The 20574-nt window shown below is 41.9% G+C and overlaps 1 protein-coding gene across 1 annotated transcript in view; it reads right to left on the reverse strand.

The window, feature by feature from the left end:
* Positions 1–252: 252 nt before the first annotated feature.
* DGKI (diacylglycerol kinase iota) overlaps positions 253–20574 on the reverse strand; it is a 316253-nt gene continuing 295931 nt past the window's right edge. Inside the window, 5 exon segments of the mRNA XM_087722998.1 lie at positions 253–1011; positions 9689–9858; positions 11143–11242; positions 13383–13419; positions 18799–18919. Coding sequence (XP_087579124.1) covers positions 9742–9858; positions 11143–11242; positions 13383–13419; positions 18799–18919 — 375 coding nt within the window. The 3' untranslated portion in view covers positions 253–1011; positions 9689–9741.

Here is a 20574-nt window from a genome sequence, read left to right on the forward strand (position 1 = left end):
GAGCCTTCCCCCAACTCCAGGACTGGCCCATGTTCCACCCCAACCTCCTCACTGTCTGAATCTGCTGCCAGCTCCGCTGGCTGCTGACGGACCACAACAGGCATGTAAACAGGTAGGAATGAGGGTTCAGAACAATCTGAATCCTTCTCCCATAGAGAAGCAATGGGAGAATTTGGGGCAATTTTCAATGCAATCCCCAGTCTGATGGAAGGATTCCATGTAACAAACAAAACAAAACTCTGAGACAGGTAGATTCCTCAAAGAATAATTTTATTGGGTATGTCATATTGGCACAGGCTGGTGAAAACTGACTCTGACTATTCCCGCAGTTTTTACCTAATTAAAAGTAAACGTTTTTCACTTTCCCAAAACGATCAGTCACATGGTCCAATCAGGATACTGTCCAGTTGCTAGGTGATTCCAATCCCCTTCTTCCAAGCACCTGCAGGAATGTCCTTGGTTCCCAAGAGAAAGTATTTTGTTTTGACTTTAACACCCCAACTATTTCTATTCCTCCCTTGCTGTCTCTCTTGTGTCCATGCAGAAGCCTCAAAATGGCCTCAATCAGGCCAGCTTCAGAGTTGACACCTGATATGATCCATTTTCACATTCAACCTTTTTTTTATAGTCGTTGCTCCTTCACAACAAATATGTTGAAGTGTTATCCTGTGGGAGGCAGAAAGGTGGATGGACAAAGCCTAATCTCTTTTCACATATTTTTTTCAAGCTTCTATTGAGATAGAAAGAAAAAAAAAGAGCACAAAAAGATATGTGCTCATCAGATCAAAAAATTCTTTAAACCAGTATTTTGTTTTTACAGTGGTAGACCAAATGCTTCTGGTCTTCTTCTAAGTACAACCTGATAGCGGTAGAACATTCCTGTTCCTCAAGGCTGGTGACAAGAGATCTGATACAGATAGATGGATGGAGGAATCACTCCATTTCATATTCATGCATGGTATTTTTTTCATTTATGACATCTTCTCACTACATCTGAAGTGCATCTTCAGCCTAATTAGAGAGGAAGAATTTCAATGAAAGATTAGAATGGATTTGATATAATGCATATAAATAGAAATCCATGGACTGGACCAGAGGTGGGTTGTTACCGGTTCACACCGGTTCAGGCAAATTGGTAGTGGTATTTTGGCCTTGGTTATCTGAACCGGCAGCAACCCAGGCTGGCCACGCCCCCAAACTGGTTCCCCAGTCGCTGATGCCATTGTCAGCATTTTTTTACTAATTTTTTCATCTTCTGCGCATGCACAGAACAATTTAGTCAACTGTGCGCGCATGCACACACACAGTGTGCATCTGGCAGATGCGCAAGCAAAGCAAACTGGCAGCAACGCCAGCAGCAACCCACCCCTGGACTGTACCTAAGCAACAACTACAGTGTACATATGCCACTCCCATTTCTGCATAATTTTTCCCATATACTGATATACGGAGATATTTAGGACAACAATCCTTTCCAGTGGACTGAATCTGGGAATTATTTTGTGTGCAGATCTACATTGTTTGTTCGTATCATTTAGAAACTCTGCTGAATCCTTTAGGATTCATCATGATGTTATTTGAATGCTTTTCCAACAATTAAATTATGACAATCTAGATTTGAAAGCAGCTCAGAGGCAAAGCTTTATAATTAACAAGATAGATGAACAATGACTTGCTGAACCTTATTTTCTATGGATAATAAAAGTAGTGGGTAGTGAGTAATAAAAAAGTGACTCAAATCCATACATCTGGCTTTTGTTACAGATTGCAGAACATTCCCTCTGAATTGATTGTAATGACAGCCTCATAAATGCTACTGGTACCCATATAATATTGTTCTGCAGAATGATGATATTGATAAGTTACATGCGCCCATATTAGAAGTGTTCATAATACAATTATTTTTATAGTGTCTCAAGCAGTGAAGTCACAGCAGTAGTAATGGTGTGGCAAAGAAACCATACTCTCATGGAACAACAAAAGGCCAAGAAAATTAAGCAAAGCAGTGACTGGTTGCTCAGAACATTACCGACCTAAATAAATGTATGCTACAGAAAATTCTCCAGATCAACATTTTAGAGGAAAGTTTGACTCAAAACTCCAATCCATTCCCAGAAGTAGTAAATTCCATTTTGTTTTTACACAATTGTTTCAGTGCCAGCATTGACCAAATTCTTAAAAAGCATGATGATGACGCATTTTTAGAAACAGTTAGGTAGTATAAGTAGAGGACAGAGCAGGGATGAAATGCCACCGGTTCGGGCTGGTTCGCCCGGATCAGTAGTTAAAAAATAAATGCTTTAAAAGATTTTTTTTAAAGTTCTGATGATCAGCTGTGCGACCATCAGCTGTGCCTGAGTGTCTGTGTGGTTCCTAATTGTTGCAGGGGTCATTTTGTGTGAAGTCCAGCTGCTTTTACATTGTGTGTGAGTCAGTTGTGCATTTTTTGTGTTATTTTTGTGTAACGTGTGATAGTTGGTTTTTGAGCTCTCTGTGAACTCTGCAAGGTTCCTGCTTGTTGCAGGGGACATTTTGTGTGAAGTCCAGCTGCTTTTACATTGTGTGTGAGACAGTTGTGCAGATTTTGTGTTATTTTTGTGTAACGTGTGATCAGGGCCGGATTTTCCTATAGGCTAACTAGGCTTCAGCCTAGGGCCTCAAGATCAAGAGGGGCCTACATTCAAATTGTTAGCAAAATTAAAATTGCACTATTCTAAAAGCAATGAACACTAAAACACTGAACTGAAAATAAGGAGAAATTCTACGCATATGACTAATAAACAAACATAAAAATGTATTGGTTAAGATCATTCCAGCACCGCGGCAGTTGGGGAGCCCACCCACGTTCCCAGCACCGGCAGTCGGGTGAGAGGCACGGCCGCTCCCAGTAGCCGCCCCGTCGACGCGGAGCCCACCAGCGGCCAGGCAGGTGAGGGCGAGGGGGCCGAGCCGGGCAGCTGAGCGCAGCAGGGGAGGCGGCTGGCCTCGCTGCCTTTGCCGCAGAACAGGAGGGAGGCCAGCTATATATATTGATATATATTGATATATATCACAGTAATGATGTATTTTATTGTCTCTCATGCAATTTAGAAACTTAAAAATGGGAAGTGAAAGGGCCTCATAAGTGGAATAGCCTAGGGCCTCTTTTCATCTAAATCCGGCACTGCGTGTGATGGTTGGTTTTTGAGCTCTCTGTGACTCTGCAAGGTTCCTGCTTGTTGCAGGGGCCATTTTGTTGACGTCCAGCTGCTTTTACATTGTGTGTGAGTCAGTTGTGCAGCCACGCCCACCCAGTCAGATGACCACCAAGCCACGCTCACCGTCATGTCCATAGAACCAGTAGAGAATTTTTTTTAATTTTACCACTGAAACAGAGGTATAATAATTACAGTCTTTGGTTTGGTCCATTCTATGCTTAAAGCCATGGTTAATGTAACCATTATTTAAGGAATTAAATCCAGGAAGTGAGTTTGCCTAACCACCTCACAAACCAGATAGACACATTTCATTTTAGCTGAGATACAAATACAAAAAACTGTCTGCTCACAACTTCGGTGTGTTCAGTGTGCTTTGTGCTCAGTCAATATTACTCTGTACAAGTTGTGAAGCAGCTGTTGTGTGTGCAGGAAACGCTGGCATTCCATTGAAGCATCGAAGTGTACTTGCTAGCTCTTCATTCTGCTGCAATCATCAGCTATGTTTTTTTTTCTTTAGTTCTTCCCCAAAATAATCCCCCAGTGAATTATTAACATGGGAAATTAAAGAGGAATACCTTTGATTTAGTCTAGGAATTTAAAAACAAAAACCAAACCAGTTAGAGCAGGGGTGTCATACTCAAGGCCCGGGGCCAGATCTGTCCTGCAGGGTGCTTAGAGCTGGCCCATGGGGCCACCTTGGAAACAGTGATGGACTGGACCATGGTCCCTCTGCCAGTGAAAATGGAGCTCTGGCGGGCCACGCTTTGTTCTCCTGAGCTCCGTTTTCACTGGCAGAGGGTTGCCGGAGGCCGTCACAATCGGGTGCCTGTTTTCTCTGGCTGAGTGCTTGGGCCATCACCGGCACCCCGACACAAGTGACGTAGAGCTGGCCCTGCCCACCCTGGCTATGCCCACCCAGCCCCCCAAGGTCAAACACGACCCTGATGCAGCCCTCAATGAAATCAAGTTTGACACCTCTGAGTTAGAGAGAGGATTCAATCAAAAATTGTTACTACTGGTTCTGTGGGAATGGCTTGATGGGTGTGGCAAGTGAAGGATACTGTAAAATCTCCATTCCCTCCCCACTCCAGGGGAAGGTTTCTGCAAAATCCCCATTCCCTCCTGATCAGCTGGGACTCGGGAGGCAGAGGATAGATGGGCCAGTCAGAGGTAGTATTTACCGGTTCTCTGAACTACTCAAAATTTCCGCTACTGGTTCTCCAGAACTGGTCAGAACCTGCTGAACACCACCTCTGGATTCAATGTATTCATTTTGTATGAGGATGACAACATGGCTGATTAGGATTTGAACCAGGGACCTTTTAGACTACAGCTGTTGCTCAGTTCATAAATATGGCAATCAGGGTGGAGATTTAAAAGGGGCAATTGATTGCCTAGAGGAGAACACCATTTTGTCTTTTATTTTCACTTCTCCCACCCCTGCAAACATCACCACTACCAGATGGAGGAATCACCACTACCAGATAAGCATTAATTTCTTCGACCCTCTCATTTTTGGCAAGGCATGAATCATGTTGGAATGAGAATCAACCCTTCGTATACAATCATGATTGCTTTCTGTCTGGAATCCATTTCTCTTGGCTTCCTATGGAAAGGCAACAATCTGGTGAGAAGGACCATATGGTTGTGCAAGACCTTCAAAGGCCAGTAATAATGCATAAAATGTGGAATTTTAATGTAACCAAAAATGATGAGCATTTTCGGATACTTTGGCATCTTCAGGTATTTGCTAGTTTTGCACATTAATTTGAGACGTGTTTTAGAACATAAATATGCAACAACAAAGAAAGTTTTTTTTTCCAAAAAAGAATCACTTTTATTGTGATTATTGATAACATGAAATATTGTTGTCCCAATGATAATACAGACTGGGACAGTCATTTCAAGAGTTACAATGGAACCAAAATGCAACAAACGTGATCTAGGATTAGCCGTGTTTCACATCGTCAGGTCCTAATGAGGCCCAGCTAAATCTAGATCTGACATTTTTTCTGGGAAATACGTTCCTCTTCTATGTGCATTTTTACTCAGATGCACCAACCTTATAAAAACAAATAAAAGCAAATATATTACTGAACTGAATTCAAATTGCTCATATTTATTTTGGGTGGGTTTCCTGCCCCACACAAGGTCACTAAGCCAGAAATGGCGTCACATGACAAGACTTTCCCAAGCTTACAAAGATTTTAGCTATGTTTCATTGTATGCAGTTTAGTCTCATTTGGGAAAATTAATAGGGGCCTGCCATCAAGGCTGTCCTATGATCCATTTGCCATCAGCAAACTGGAGAGAGAGAGAGAGAGAGAGAGAGAGAGAGAGAGAGAGAGAGAGAGAGGGAGGGAGGGAGGGAGGGAGGGAGGGAGGGAGGGAGGGAGGGAGAGGGGGAGGAAGAGAGAGAGAGACCCCCAAGAATTCACATAGTTTTCTGGTTATATATTCAATGGATTTTGTGGACATCATCATTAGTTAGCTACAAAAAGGTGTTATGGGAACTACATGACTAAGCAAATAGCTAAGTTTCTTATTCTGTGTCTCCCATTTTAAGTATCTTAAAGTGCTTTGTATTACACAGTCTTATTGTGAACTTCCATGACTTTGCAAATGACACTAATTTTGTTGAAAACAAACAAGAAGATGTGCAAGGTGATGTTACATCACAAATTTTAGTTAATTAGGTATTACTAGGAAAGGAGATACACCTCCTGTAACATCTCCTTTCAGTCACTCTGTAAACTATAAAACATGCCAAAACTATCCATCAGATACTAAAAACCCTCCACGTGGTCAGTTTACACTTAGTCCTATGGTTCTTTAATAGCATCACATATATTAATAAAAAAAGAAAAAAATGATATCATCATGTATAAATGAGCATGACACATGAATCTATATAATCATTGACTTTCATTATAAAAATCTGTAGTTATGTCTATCGACATATCTATTTCTGTGTGGAACAATATTATATTGGCAATAACACTGGAAAGCTATAATCGTTCATGGCTTTGTTTTCTGGCTTATCTCCATAAAATGAACAACAAATCATCCCTGGGTAGGCTCCCTTCCACTCGTTGAGCTACACAAGTCTTGCATGCCAATTCCTACATACAATTGCCACTTTCTGGATATTTGTGTTGTTTGTGAAGTTGGCCGTTAATAAGAAAAGGTTGTACTGGGAGGCAGATTTACCGCCCAAGTGACCACAGTGCATGCAATGCCAATAGCTATTTATTAGCAATAGTTATTTGGAATTGGCCCATAGTCTGCTTAGTGAAGTTGTACAAAAAAGCACAGCAAAAGCTTCTAATGTTCCAGTAAAGGACAGGAGCCATTAAAAACAGTATTAAGAAGTGAATGAGCATTGCAGGAGACAAACTGTATACCGAGGGATGGATATGGTGCATACTTTCAAGTCACATCTCTCCATCCGAAAAGTAAAATAAAGGTATGTAAGGGATCTAAGACTAATTCTGGATGCTTCGCTCTCTCCCCCTATAGTAGGTATGTGCATATCTCTGGCTTTCCCAGAATGCTCCATTTGTGAGAGTACACATACAGCCATTTTGATTAGTTGGCAGTCCTGCAAAAATAGTTGTTCTTTGATGGGCACTCTCAAAAAAAGGAAAGGGTTGGAAACAGCCACACATTCATTGTATTTATTGATAGTCCTTTGAGTAGCTCTCCAAATATTTGGAGAAGTCTAAGCGTGTATCTAACTTGAAATGAGAATATTAACCACATCCAGATATGGAGCTTCACTGTTCACTGCTTAATCACCTACGTCCTGGGCTTGTCTGATGAATAATATGGAGAAATACTCATATTACATATTTTATTTAATGGTACATATTGTATTTATTGTTATCCATTTTATTGTAGGCCTAGATTCACATGTGAAATGGCCAGTAACATTAGTCAAATAAATAAAATCACTAAGCCATGTTGGCATTAGAGATTATTACTGTTATTGTTAATTGTCATATTTTTGTACATCACTCACCCAGAATTTCGCTGTTGAAATTGGGTGAGTACATGAATTTTTATTAATAAATAAGAACTATGAAGATATTTTTTGAAGAGCTGCTTCATCTGCATGATTTTTCCCAGGCTTTTAAAATTGCCATTTAATTTTACTTTAGCTTATATTGTTTACATTTTTGAACGACCACCATTTTTCTACCTAAATGATTCCATGCTTTTATTTTGTACTTCATTTTATTATTTTATTTGTTTACTTGTTTTTTCCCCCCTCGGATTGTATTTTTAATGCATTTGATTGAGAAATCAAATGCATTTGGATGGTTCAAATGAACCATTTTTAATAATGAATTGAGAATTATCCTTTCAAAACACCTCCATGAAACAAAGCGATACACTATCTTGTAATGAATGGAATAGACACAAGTCTTGTCTATTAAACGAACTTCCCTGACAAACTATTGTGTTTGTATTTCACACACACCTATGGAAAATCAGTTCAGGTGTGCTGACTTAGGTTAACTGGAAGAAAGGTAAGACTGTGATGGGGAACTAGACAAGGGTGGGCTTCAAAAATTTTAGCAAGAGGTTCTCTTCCTGGTTGCTGGGTGGGCGTGGCCTAATTAGCCTCCTGAACCATGAGGGGGTATTTTTGCCCTCCCCGGGCTCCGGAGGCCCTCTGGAGGCCAAAAAAGGGCCCATTCCAGAAGGCCCGTTTTTCTCCCTCTGAGCCTCCGTGCACACCCTGCACTTACCTGCATCCAAAACCGGCCGCGTGGGGACTCCTGGGAGAGGAGGGGCAGGCAGGGCCAGCCAGGAGTGGGATTTGGGGTTCTCTGAACTGCACAGAATCTTAGCTAGAGGTTCTCCTGAACCTTTGCAAATCCCCAGCAGCCCATACCCGGAACTAGATCACAGAAATGGCAAGGTGCAATCAATGCATGTCTAGTGTCTATAACATCTATTCTAAAAGACAGGAGAAATTTATCAAACCTGTTTTTCCAATGTTACCATTATTACAAGAAGTCCTTGACTTACGAAGGTCAACCTCACCGAATATTAAGATACATGGGGAAGGCTATGTTAGAGAAGCTTAGAGTGTATCATTTGATGTATGTTGACTTTCTGTCAACTCATAGATTCTGCTTAGTATCTTTTACCCAAGATAAGTCTCAATATGTGACAGCACCTGGTTAATCTCTCTGAACTTGGAAATAGTACTGGGCCAAGCCTTATTCGAGACTTGAACCCGGCAGTTGCAGAGAGCACCTGGCTATAGTTCAGACAGAGAATTTGAAAAAAAAAAATATTCCAGAAGGATGAGAGTGATAAACTATTTTGCTTACTGTTGCCAAGAAAATTAAAAGCATCTGTTCATTGAGTTTTATGTCAAACTTAACTTGAAGGACATTTAGCCAAATCCACCTTTTAGCCAATGTGAAAAGCTACACAAGCAGAAAATGTTATGGATATATTTCCCATGATCATGTTCTGGCATCTTGAATCATTTTTGTACCAAAGTTTGTCAATACTAGATTCAAAATAGCTAGTCTACTGTAATCAATTGTGATCAGTAAGTCATTAAAAAAGGAACCAAGATATCTCACTAGATTAGATTGGTCACTAAAGTAATCTATGGGGTCCACATTTTATTCTGTGAATTTGGGACACTCGTAAATTACCACCAAACCTAAGGTCTGAAATGAATCTAGGTATGCAGTCACTCTAGAATTTGAGTAAAACCCTTGTATATTCTAAGAGTATTTATCACTTTGATAAATCTGACCTGTTTCTATGTGCCCTGTATTCTCACCTTTCTATGTATAAATAAATAGTAAAATCACTGTTCTTCTGCATGATTCTTTCTGTCACAGGCTTGATATATATCCAAAGAAAACAGGGAGGAAACGGGTTCAGAAGAAGCAATGATGTAACAATGTCAAACTTAGAGAGACTATGAAGCGTGAATTCATTATATGAATTATATGATCCCCTTTGACAAGAGTTGATTTAATCAAGAATGGTGAAAAATTAGCACAAAGACACAGATGCTGGTTTATTGGTGTGCAACACAGCATCAGAAACAAGAATATGAAGCATGAAAGTGAGGGAAATGGAGAGTGGGAAACACAAGATTTTCATGGCAAGCGTTAGAAGAAGATCAATGGCTGCCTGGATTATGAATGTGTGTGTTGTTTTTGTTTCTTCCCCCCACATTTTGTGTTGCTGTTGTTTATTCAAACAGATTCTACAAGAGGAACATGGGGATGTTCATGCTACTTAGGGGGAGCAGTGAGAATACATTTCCTTGGCCTATGGATTCTCCAGGCCTTTGAGTCTCCTCCTTTATCCCTACAAGCTGACATGTGGGAACAGTTCCGTGGCAAGTCTCCATAGCCCTTAGAAACAGGTGGCTTCTTCTCAGAGTTTGCAGGAGAGCGAGAGACTGGTGGTTCCATTTGCTTCTTCCTCACATGACACCTCAAGAGTACCTCAGGTGCAGCTTTGTCATTTCCTAGAGTTTTCTCTTGCACACCCACAGAGATCACACGGCAGTCTCTAGATCCTCGTGGGGCACTACTGGATGGTTCTGATGACTCTCCAAGTAGGAGGCTAAATCTGGATCCCCAGCCTGCTGGGCCCTGTCTCGAGGTGTCTTACCCTATAATGGTAACGCAGAAAAAGAGAGAGAGAGAATAAAACCCTCCACAATAGAAAGGGGGAACCAACATGTACAGCACGTTGAGCATACAGATTCATTCCCTTCGACCAGGGGTGTCAAACTGGCGGCCCTTGGACCAGATGCATCACACAAAGGCCACGCCCACCCCAGCTCCACGAATGGGGAGACATTGCAAAACATCCCATGACCACAACGTGACGTGGTGAGTTTGACCCTCATGCCTTAGTCCTTTATTTGACTGAATATGAGTTCATTCTTTAAATTGAATATTGAAAACACATTTAGCATGGTTCCTCTGACAATTCTGTTGACTTGTTTTGATGGGCCACCATATAGAAAGCTCCAATGAGCTTAATTTGTCCTCTAGCAATAGCAATAGCAGTAGACTTATATACCACTTCATAGGCCTTTCAGGCCTCTCTAAGCGGTTTACAGAGAGTCAGCATATTGCCCCCAACAATCTGGGTCCTCATTTTACCCACCTCGGAAGGATGGAAGGCTGAGTCAACCCTGAGCTGGTGAGATTTGAACCGCTGAACTGCTGATCTAGCAGTAGCCTGCAGTGCTGCATTTAACCACTGCGCCACCTTGGCTCTTGATCTTTGGTACAGCAGAATATGGTCTTAAGAGTGCTTTGGGGGATTCTAAGCGTGAAGTCCTGTTTTAAGACAACACTTAAGCCAACGAATCTTTGAATCCTGCAACCTAACAATATTTTCTTGGGAGACTTAAACTGATGAGTTGCCAAAAGCTATGCAGTGGTCTCCAAGTTAAAATTAAAAACATTTTCACCGGTATAGGCACTACATGAAATCCCATCATTTCAATTCTTAAGTGGCATTTCAAGATCATATAACCCTTTTAAAGTGCTGATTTACCAGCTGGCTATTTTGCTCATACACTGTGGTTTTATACATTACTTATATTCAGAGGTGGGTTCCTACCGGTTCGGACTGGTTTTTGTGCGCACCAAAGCATCCGTAATGCCGGGAGCAACCCACCCCTGCTTATATTCTTGTAGATTCCATGATTTTGTCTACTGTCAAAAGCCAACCTGAAATTGCTGATAGCAAGTGACAAACGATAGGTAAATAAAACCAGCAGAGCCTCTGTTCAGGTGAACCTGGTGAAAGTGTGCTGAAAAACAAGCAAGCTCAGAGGCTCTCCGCGTATTTGCAAAGGCATCGCCTGAGTTGGCTACACATTGATTTTCACTTGCACACAGAACAGTTAAAATGGATTTGTTTGGTTTGGTTTGGTTACCTTGGAGTCCATTTTCCTCAATGATGCCCCTGCCTCTACCAGCAGCTGGCAGATGCCACGGTGGCGTTGGCAAGCTGCCTTGTGCAAAGCTGTCTCACCCCTGAGTGTTTAATGGGGGGGAAAAAAAACCTCTATCAATATAATGCATTACATTCAACAGGACATAATTTTGAGGGTTGCTGACACAAGCACATTTTCTTAATTTGTCCTCTAGATCTTTGGTACAGCAGAATATGGTCTTAAGAGTGCTCAAAGCTTTCATTTTAGTTTTGCTTTGTTTTATTGCCATGCTTAAAGCAACATGCTGAATATTAAGTTGTTACCCACACTGAGGTCCAATTTTAAATCACTTACATGATGCCTCCCCCCCCAACACCTCTGACCATTTGGATGAATTCCCTTGAAGAGTAAATTTCCTTCTCTTTCATTTCCAGAATCTGAACAATAAAATTCTTTGGCTTCAAACAGTGGAGTATGCTTACATGTGTGTGCTTTAAAAACTTTAAAGCAGACATCAATATTTATGTTGTATAATTCCCCAGATTTTGGAACTGAATAGTATGTCATCTCTGAAGATATATCCACTATAAAAGCTGGGTGTTAACATTTAAACAAATACGAAGAAATTTCATTCCTCTCCCCCCCCCCCTTCTCTCTTTTGGCTTGGGTTTAAAACCAAAGGATTTAGCAGAGATCGCAAATACAAGCTGTGATTCTCACAGGCTGCCTAATGGTGGATCTTTATGTTCTTATTGTAGTAACTAGACAAGGAACAAAAGAAAGAAATTAATTCTATCCAGAAGCTAAGAGATGTGGGTATAGATTAACTAGATCCCAACAACAGCTAGATCTCTAGAGATCTTAAAGATTTTTTTTCCTTTTTCTTGCAGCACCATTAAATTTTCACCAATCTGGTTATTCCTTTCAGATGCTTTTAGACTAGCATTATGCCAATCTGTTCCCTTTCCATCGATTTGCCCAATTTGAAATTAGGAAATATTAGTGCAATGTGATAGCTTAGAGGTATTGATAAAACTTTGTATAGATCTTTTTTTGGCTTTTTACTTAACAGTAGCCCCAGCTCATATACTGCTTCACTGTAGCCTATAAGCTTTTTCCCCCTCAGCTTCTTCTGGGCAACAATCACTTGATAGCACCATATTGCACCATAACTGATCAATAGGGCAGAGTCAAATGATCATTCTGAGCAGGGGTGAAATCTACTTACCTTCGCTACCGGTTCACAAATGTAAAAATGTGTCCACGCTTCGCTCACATGCACCACTTCCGCACATGCACAGGTCCTTCTGCGCATGCGCAGAATATAAAAAATGGACGTGATGACGTCCGGCCGGGTGGGTGGAGCTTGCTACCAAGCGCGTCTGCAAAGGTAAGTAGAACAGCAAGGGGGAGGGGAATCCGCTGTGCCACGCGATTTAGATTAGCTAGAAAGCAGAAAATCCTGCTTTCTAGTGAATATGAATCGCGTGTCACAGCTGATCATCAGAAATACCGGTTCGCTTGAACCGGTAGCAATTTTTTACTACCGGTTCAGACGAACCGATCCGAACCAGTAGCATTTCACCCCTGATTCTGAGGCACAATAAGTTGAATGGAAGGGACCAAACTGGCTCTTACAAAGGAGTATACAAACTTGAAAAAAAACTAAACTGAAATTTAAATGCCAATATTTTTTCTCAATATAAGTCAATGTCCTTACTTCTCCCTAAGAATTTCTACAAAATGGTTTTTTTAGTCCCTATGTGGGAATAGGAGGAAGCTGATCTTTTTGCATAAAAGAATAGAACATAGATTTGACCCAGTATTGATCTGAATTTGGCTTCCGTCATTACCGGTTATGTTGGCTAGAACTGAAAGTCCCTTTCTCTTTTAGATTGAGGGGAAAAAAATCAAAACAAAAACTCTAATCTGTAGTGAATCATGTATCTAATAATGTCCTCAAAGTAATCATTTTGGATTTGGTAGACAGGACTGTAATACTTGCTGTGGTGGTGGGGAGGGGATACAGAAGACAACTATGGATTTCAGAACTTCATGAGTTTCAAAAGGAATACGATCTAGTCTTTAAATGGGAATGGACAGGCTAAAGTTTCGTAAATCAACACACTGAATTGTTATTTTAGGCTTAATCTTACATGACATTGCTTTGATTTTTCTATGCAATGAAAAGTAAGCTGGAATGAGAATATGAGAAGAATGGCTGAGTGAGCAAGACTTACGTTTCGCTATCTGTCATATCCAGTAACTCAGAAGGACCTACAAAAGAAAGTAAAACAGATGATGTTCTTGTTTCCTACTGGATGTTGAAATCTGCTCCTCATCCCACTCCCTGAGAAATTTTCTTCCTGTGTGAAAGACGCTTTTGGGGTTTTTTGTATTTAACTCATCCTCGTAATACTTTAACGCTTCTTTCAGGAACATTTTTTTTGAGTCTATCTTATTATTCGAGATGGCTGAGGATGGACTAGTTTGTTCTGACCCAGGCTTCCTTAACAAGCATGAAGCAGAGTCTGGGTCCAGGAAAAACCTCTTTTACTTACCCAACTGTGAATTCCTTTCATTCACAGTCAGCAAGGCTTGGCAGTCTTTCAGAGGAATATTTATCAACACAAAACTTATCTCTCTTGGCGAGCTGCCAGATAACTAGTTTTCAAACGCAGGGCAAGGCAACACTTGGCACTGAGTCTCTTATAATCACAAATAGAACTTTCCTCTCTTGAAATGACTGAAGAAACTAATTGTTTCCTGCAAAAGCCCACTCGATGTTTGCTCCTCTTTTGTTTCCTACAGGAGGAGCCAATCACCTCCAATGTGTGGCTTTACTCCCAAGTCGATCCTGCTTTCTTAGTTGTTCTTCTCTTCTGGCAACTCTGCGCATGCGCACACTGGGGACAGGCTCCAGCTGTTCCTCTGCCTCACTGCTGTCTAGCTCCCTCTCTGTCTCTGACGCAGAGCCCTCGTCTGAGCTTCCCTCAGCCTCCAGGACTGGCCCATGTTCCTCCCCAACCTCCTCGCTGTCCAACTCTGCTGCCAGCAATATATTTAATATTTTTCTCTACAAGTTCTGTACTCACTGTTTGCTATCCATACTTCCCTATCTTGAAGAACCCTCTTGAGATTAAATTGAATTATGGGAGGCAACAGAATTATGGTGAGATGCTGATACAATGAAATAGGATATTCACTCACAATCAGCTATAGTGTTCATAGCAACAAAGCAAAAACACAGCAACTCCATCACACTGGACTAAACTCTAGAACTTCAGAGACGAAAGGAAGAATTCATTCATTCTCTTCCTTACCCAATAAAAGTTGTGTCTCAATCTTGCTTTGGCCCAAGGTCCCCAAAAATGGTCAACCTCAACCCTCCAAGGGTTAATGGGAGTATCCATCATTGTTATTGTTATTATCCGTAGAAGTAGCGGCAACACTATTATTATTAAAGTAATATTTATTAAATTATTTTCATATAATAAATCTTGGGGGTTTGATGAACCATCTGAAACTTCATACAGGTGTGGGGGATCTTTGCTGTAGACTATTAACAGAGAACAAAGGTAACAACATATGATTGTAGAAAGAATGTGATATGAGAAGTAACTGTAGGGAGGAGATAACTTATGGGTGGGATCAGGGGTTGGTTCCTGCTGGCAATACTGCCGGTTGAGTGTGCATTCAATTTTGCATGCGCACCTGATGCTCATGCCCTGGGATGTGGGCGTAGTTGCCCCTAAATAGGTCTGTGCATGCACAGAACATTAAAAAATGGGGAAAAAAACATTTTAAAATAGAGGAAAAAAACCATGCTGCGCCGACCGGGGAAACCAGTTCGGAGGTGTGGCAGGTCTGGGTTACGATGACCCATGCCAGCAAACCACTACTGGTTTGGCCGAACTGGGCCGAACCAGTAAGAACCCACCTCTGGGTGGGATAGTGCTTTGCATGATGCAGTTCTTGGTCCAGTTGGAGAACAGGTTAAAGGGCAATCGATTGCCTGAGACCTGGTAGATTCGATTCCTGCTAGAATAGCAGTGGAGAAAATATATCTACGTGTTTGGTTAAGAGTCAATCCTGACTTAATAGCACATAATTGGTCAAAGTCAATCAACAATAGCAAAAAAAAAAATATTTTATGTCTTTATAGATCCCTGAGTCTGGTAATAAGGAAGCAGCAAATTATAACAAGAACAACAGTAAATAAATAAACATTATTATATTCTTTATAAACTCCTGAAAGTACTAAAGACTGAACAGGTGAAACCAAGGGGCCTATTCTTTTAATCTAAAGAGTAAGAGAAAATAAGAGTGGAGCCAAAAAGAAAGTAAAGAAGGGAGAGGTTAATCGTGAACTATGAGACTTATTCAACACTATGGGCCTCCAAATAAAGTCCCCCCCAACCTTCTAACTTTCTGTCCCTCAGAGTTTCTGTTTGCTGCCAGCTAATGATTCCAGATCCCCCTCTGGCGCAGAACAATAGCCGCACAGATGTGGGAAAGGTTGGCACTGGGAAAGCAAACGCTACTGTCCTTCTGCCACAGCAGGGAGCTGGCTCTCTTAGGAAGGGACAAGCGAGGAAAGAAAAAGGAAAGGGGCCTGGTAGAGGGAGAGGGAGCGCCAACCAACCCAAGGCAAGTCCAATAGGGAAACGCATCAGTGAGATTTCCATCAAGCAAAACAGCAGGGAGGCAAAGTAAAATAAAACAAGAGGGAGGGTGGGAAGGAAGGAAGGAGACGCAAGGAGGCAAAGAAATAAATAAAGGTCTCTGGGAAACCAAGAGGAAATAATGGGGGGCACTCTCCCTTGAAAAGAACTAGAATGTGGGCAGCATTGGAGAGGGTGCCCCATGGGAACCACAGTCTTCCCTTAATGTCTCTAATCATCCATCTCTTTCCAATTATGAACTCCTTTCTCCTCCCCCTGCCTTCGGTTGCTCAAGCCAACACATGGACTGGTGGTTTCCCAGGATGCAAATGAGCTTGGCTTTCTATACCCTTGCTTCTACGTGTGAGAAAGCAGAGGATGGGGAAAGATGGCAGAAAGCGTGTCCACCTCCGAACTCATAGTAAGAGAACAGAGAAAGCCAAAATATCAAGCCTTTGTGGAATTTTCCAACTAAAGGGCTCCAGAATTGCCGTTCTCACCTTCCCCCAAAAATCCCACCCTCTGTATTAGATGCCAAACAAAGAGATGTTTACCCTGATCCCTTTACATGCAACCAATCTATTTTCTTTTGTAACCCTCTCAAAACATGTGACACATGTATGATTAATACACAAACAGATGGGTGGGCCAGAAAGAACTCTGAAGTTGACTAGGACAGCATGGTAGCAATAATCACACATATTCCATAACCCATTTAGAAACCATTATGGCTAAAGAAAATTTTAGTACTATAAGCAATGAGGAAACCATGTAAATAATGGTAGGAGTGAAGACTGAGGTTCAGAAAGAGACATACCATCTGGAGGTGGTGTTCAGCAGGTTCTGACCAGTTCTGGAGAACCGGTAGCGGAAATGTTGAGTAGTTCGGTAAATTCAACCTCTGATTGTATTTACCGAACTAAACCAGTAAATACAACCTCTGACTGCCCCTGCTGATTCTTACTGGAACTGCAAAGCTTGAACAATATACTTAAGGCTGTGCAGATGGCAGCCACGTTGGTCAATAGCATGTAAAGATCCAAACAATCACTAAATGGCAGAGAAGAGTTAAATTGTTAATATCTCTTTGCTGCCAATACAGTGGTCCTTCCCTATCTTTGTAGCCCAGATATGGAAGCCCTATTAGACTCATGAAGAAGCAGGCCCTGGAAGAACTGGAGATTGTTTTTGGCTTATTAGTTGCCTATTCCCCCCCCGCCTCTCTTGGAGTTCTCCTTTCCCTTTGTTTTATTTCCACAGTAACAATCCTATATGATAGATTAGGCTGAGAGAGAAATGGTTGAGGAAAAGGACTTGCATCTTCTTGTCACTGGTCCAAGGTGGTATTCAGCAGGTTCTGATCAGTTCTGGAGAACGGCTATCGGAAATTTTGAGTAGTTTGGAGAACCGGTAAATACCACCTTTGACTGGAGCCGCCCCCATCTATTTTCTGCCTCCCGAGTCCCAGCTGATCGGGAGGGAATGGGAATTTTGCAGTAACTTTCCCCTGGAGTGGGGAGGGAATGGAGATTTTACAGTATTCTTCCCTTGCCACGCCCACCAACCCATGCCAACCAAGCCATGCTACACCCACCAAGCTACACACACAGAACCAGTAGTAAAAAAAATTAAATCCCACCACTGATACCATCCATAGGGGTGAGGAGAGAGAGATTTAGATTGAGACTGAAATTCAGGACATGGTTCTAGCCATTATTAAGCACTTGGAAATTCTTCTGGTTGTAACGGGAAAATATCAAATGTTAAGTTTTATCATCCACCATTTACCATGACTGTTATTCCATTTTTTGTTCCAGATTTTCAAATGAAAGGGAGTTAATGTTTGCTGAAAAAGAGCCCGCTCCGATTTTTTCAATCACACTGTAAAGGTCTGTGTAAATGTATTTCTATACTAGCCATATTACAAAGAAGAAAAAAACCCACAGAATTTCTTCTTTACTTCCAGCCTCAGGAATCTGATCTAGCTGAGAAATTTGAGGCAGTTTTCTCTATTTATTTAAAACTCTTCAGAGGACTAATTCATAAAACAGGCCGAGAGAGAGAAACAAATAAACAATAAATTTGACAAGAGGATTATCCACTCCCTTAAATGCATCCATATAATAGTAGGTATTAGTATTGGTATTGGTATTTTATTATTTGTATGCCGCCCTTCTCCGGGAGGACTCAGAGTGGCGAACAATTCAAAGGGGAAAAAAGGGGGGGAACATAAAAGACAAAATACAAATAATAAAAGTCAACAACAGTCGCACAACCATACATGTCGAGAGGGGAGGGAACTCATCACCCCCAGGCCTGCCGGCAAAGCCAGGTTTTGACGGCTTTTCAGAAGGCCTGGAGAGAGGTGAGGGTCCGAATCCCTGCAGGGAGTTCATTCCAGAGGGCTGGAGCTGCCACAGAGAAGGCCCTCCCCCTGGTAATAGCCAGGTGGGATTGGCTTGTATATGGCACCCGGAGGAGGCCAACCCTGTGAGATCTAATAGGTGAAATGCAGGGGTGGGTTCCTGCCAGTTCTAACCTCGGTTCCACAAATCTACAGTGCCATTTAGAACTGGTTCCAGCTCCCTCCCCCCACCCATCCTCACAGCATCAAGATGAAGAACGAGAGGAGGAATTCTGGGATTTGAAGTCCACAAGTCTTAAAGCTATCAAGTTTGAACACCCCTGGGTTTTTTTTTTCTAAAGGGTTAGGGGTGCAAGGGTCTTGTAACTTGACAGCTTTAAGACTTGGGTGCTTCAAATGCCAGAGTTTCTGAGCCAACATTTTGGTTGCTAAGCAAGAGCGTTGTTAAGTGAGTTTCACCATATTTTACAAGTTGGCCACGCCCACCCAGACACATGACTGCCAAGCCATTCCCACCCAGTCACATGACCAACAAGCCACTCCCACAATGCAGGCCACACTTACAGAAGAGGTTCTAAAATTTTTTGAAACCCACCCCTGGTGAAATGGGATGAACAATTCACTCACCGTGTTCTAGAATGTATTTTACCATCTCACCATGCCCAGTCTTTGCTGCATGATGAAGCAAGGAACAGTGGTCAGGTCCCGGGATTAATAAATTAGCTCCTTTTTTACAGCATTCTACAAACTGAAACAGAGAGAGAGAGAGAAATGTAATTATTCAAAATCATTACTTCATTTCAGTAGTAGTCATAAATGAGTACCGATACGAGAGAATATTTGAAACTCAAAGTTGGGGTGGGATCCTTGGTGATCTCTGATCTTAGTTGCTGCTTCCTACAGATTTGCATTACTCAACTAGTTAATATCATCATCAATGCTGGCCAAAATGAATGTACTCAGCTGCCTGTCTACAGATTCCTAGAGATAGAAGAGAAACAAGTTGATAGTGCAGGGTGGAATGAAAAAGCATTTTAAATTTAGTTTTCTTTGGTTGGCCATTGTTCTCTTTCCATTTGCTGAGGTCAGTCAAATCAAAAGTACAATCCCCTAGTTGGATTCTTCTTCTTTTTTATCCAAGATCAAAATGCTTATGGTTTTACAGTACAGTCTTTTCCAACCTGGTCTTGAGAAGGTGGGCACTCAAAGTGGGAATGTTGGATGCAACCATCTCAACATATCTTGAAAGTTGTAGGTTGGGAAAATCTGTGAATTATGGATTGGATAGATTTTGTAAGGTGGTAGTCTGTTGATTGAAAGGACCACTCCAGCCGCCCACTGTCCAGTGCGATCCCACAGAGTTGGCCTCCTCAGGGTACCGTCGGCCAGACAGTGATGGCTAGCGACCCCCAGGGGGAGAACCTTCTCTGTGGGAGCGCCTTCCCTCTGGAATGAGCTGCCCCCGGAGCTTCGCATAATCCCCGACCTCCAATCCTTCTGACGCACCCTAAAAAGTTGGCTTTTCCAGCAAGCCGGCCTGGCCGGAATAGAATAAAATATAGGATTAATTTGGTTGTTAATTTTAATTTAATTTTTTATCAATTGGGCGGTTTTTTGGATACTTTATTTAATGTCCCTTTTAAATTTTGTAATATGTGTTTTCTTTTATGTTGTACGCCGCCCTGAGTCCTTGGGAGAAGGGCGGCATATAAATCCAATAAACCAAACCAAACCACTCACTCAGAATTATAGATCTGAGTTGAATGAGTTGACAAGGCATCTGTAAAGCATCAACAAGACTGTAGAGCTGAGAAGAAATAAGAATATTTCTAATCTATGTACTGGACAACTTGCCTGAAACCAGGAATGGGCTTCAAAAATTTCAGCAACGGGTTCTTGCCCAGTTTCTCGGTGGGTGTGGCCATGGGGGTCATGGCCTAGTCAGCCTCCTGAACCACGGCTGGGGGGGGGATTTCACCTTTCCTAGGCTCTGGAGGCTTTCTTCGAGCCTCTGGGAGGACAAAAACTCCCTCCCCCGGGGTCCAAAGACATTCTGGGAGACCCATTTTCCCCCTCTCTGAGCCTCCGTGTGGCACCTGCACTTACTTTACATCCAAAATGGGCTGCATGGAGACTCCTGGGAGGGGAGGATTGGGGTGAGAAGGGAGAGGTAGGATGGGCGAGGCCAGCCAGGGATGGGATTTGGAAGTTCTCTGAACCAGCCATAACGTTAGCTACAGGTTCTTCCAAACCTGGGCAAACCCATAGCAGCCCACCCCTGCCTGAAACAAAAAAAACAAACACCAATGCATGAAATCTGCCCATAAGAAAAATATATTCTTTGAATTGAGCTTTAACTGCTACAAAACAAAGGATAATAATTGGGGTGGAGGGATGGAATCC

This window comes from Thamnophis sirtalis, unplaced genomic scaffold (genome assembly GCF_051295495.1).
Source record: "Thamnophis sirtalis isolate CommonGarterSnake01/CBP01778 unplaced genomic scaffold, rThaSir2_p1.2 scaffold_9, whole genome shotgun sequence".
In the NCBI taxonomy this organism is placed as follows: domain Eukaryota; kingdom Metazoa; phylum Chordata; class Lepidosauria; order Squamata; family Natricidae; genus Thamnophis; species Thamnophis sirtalis.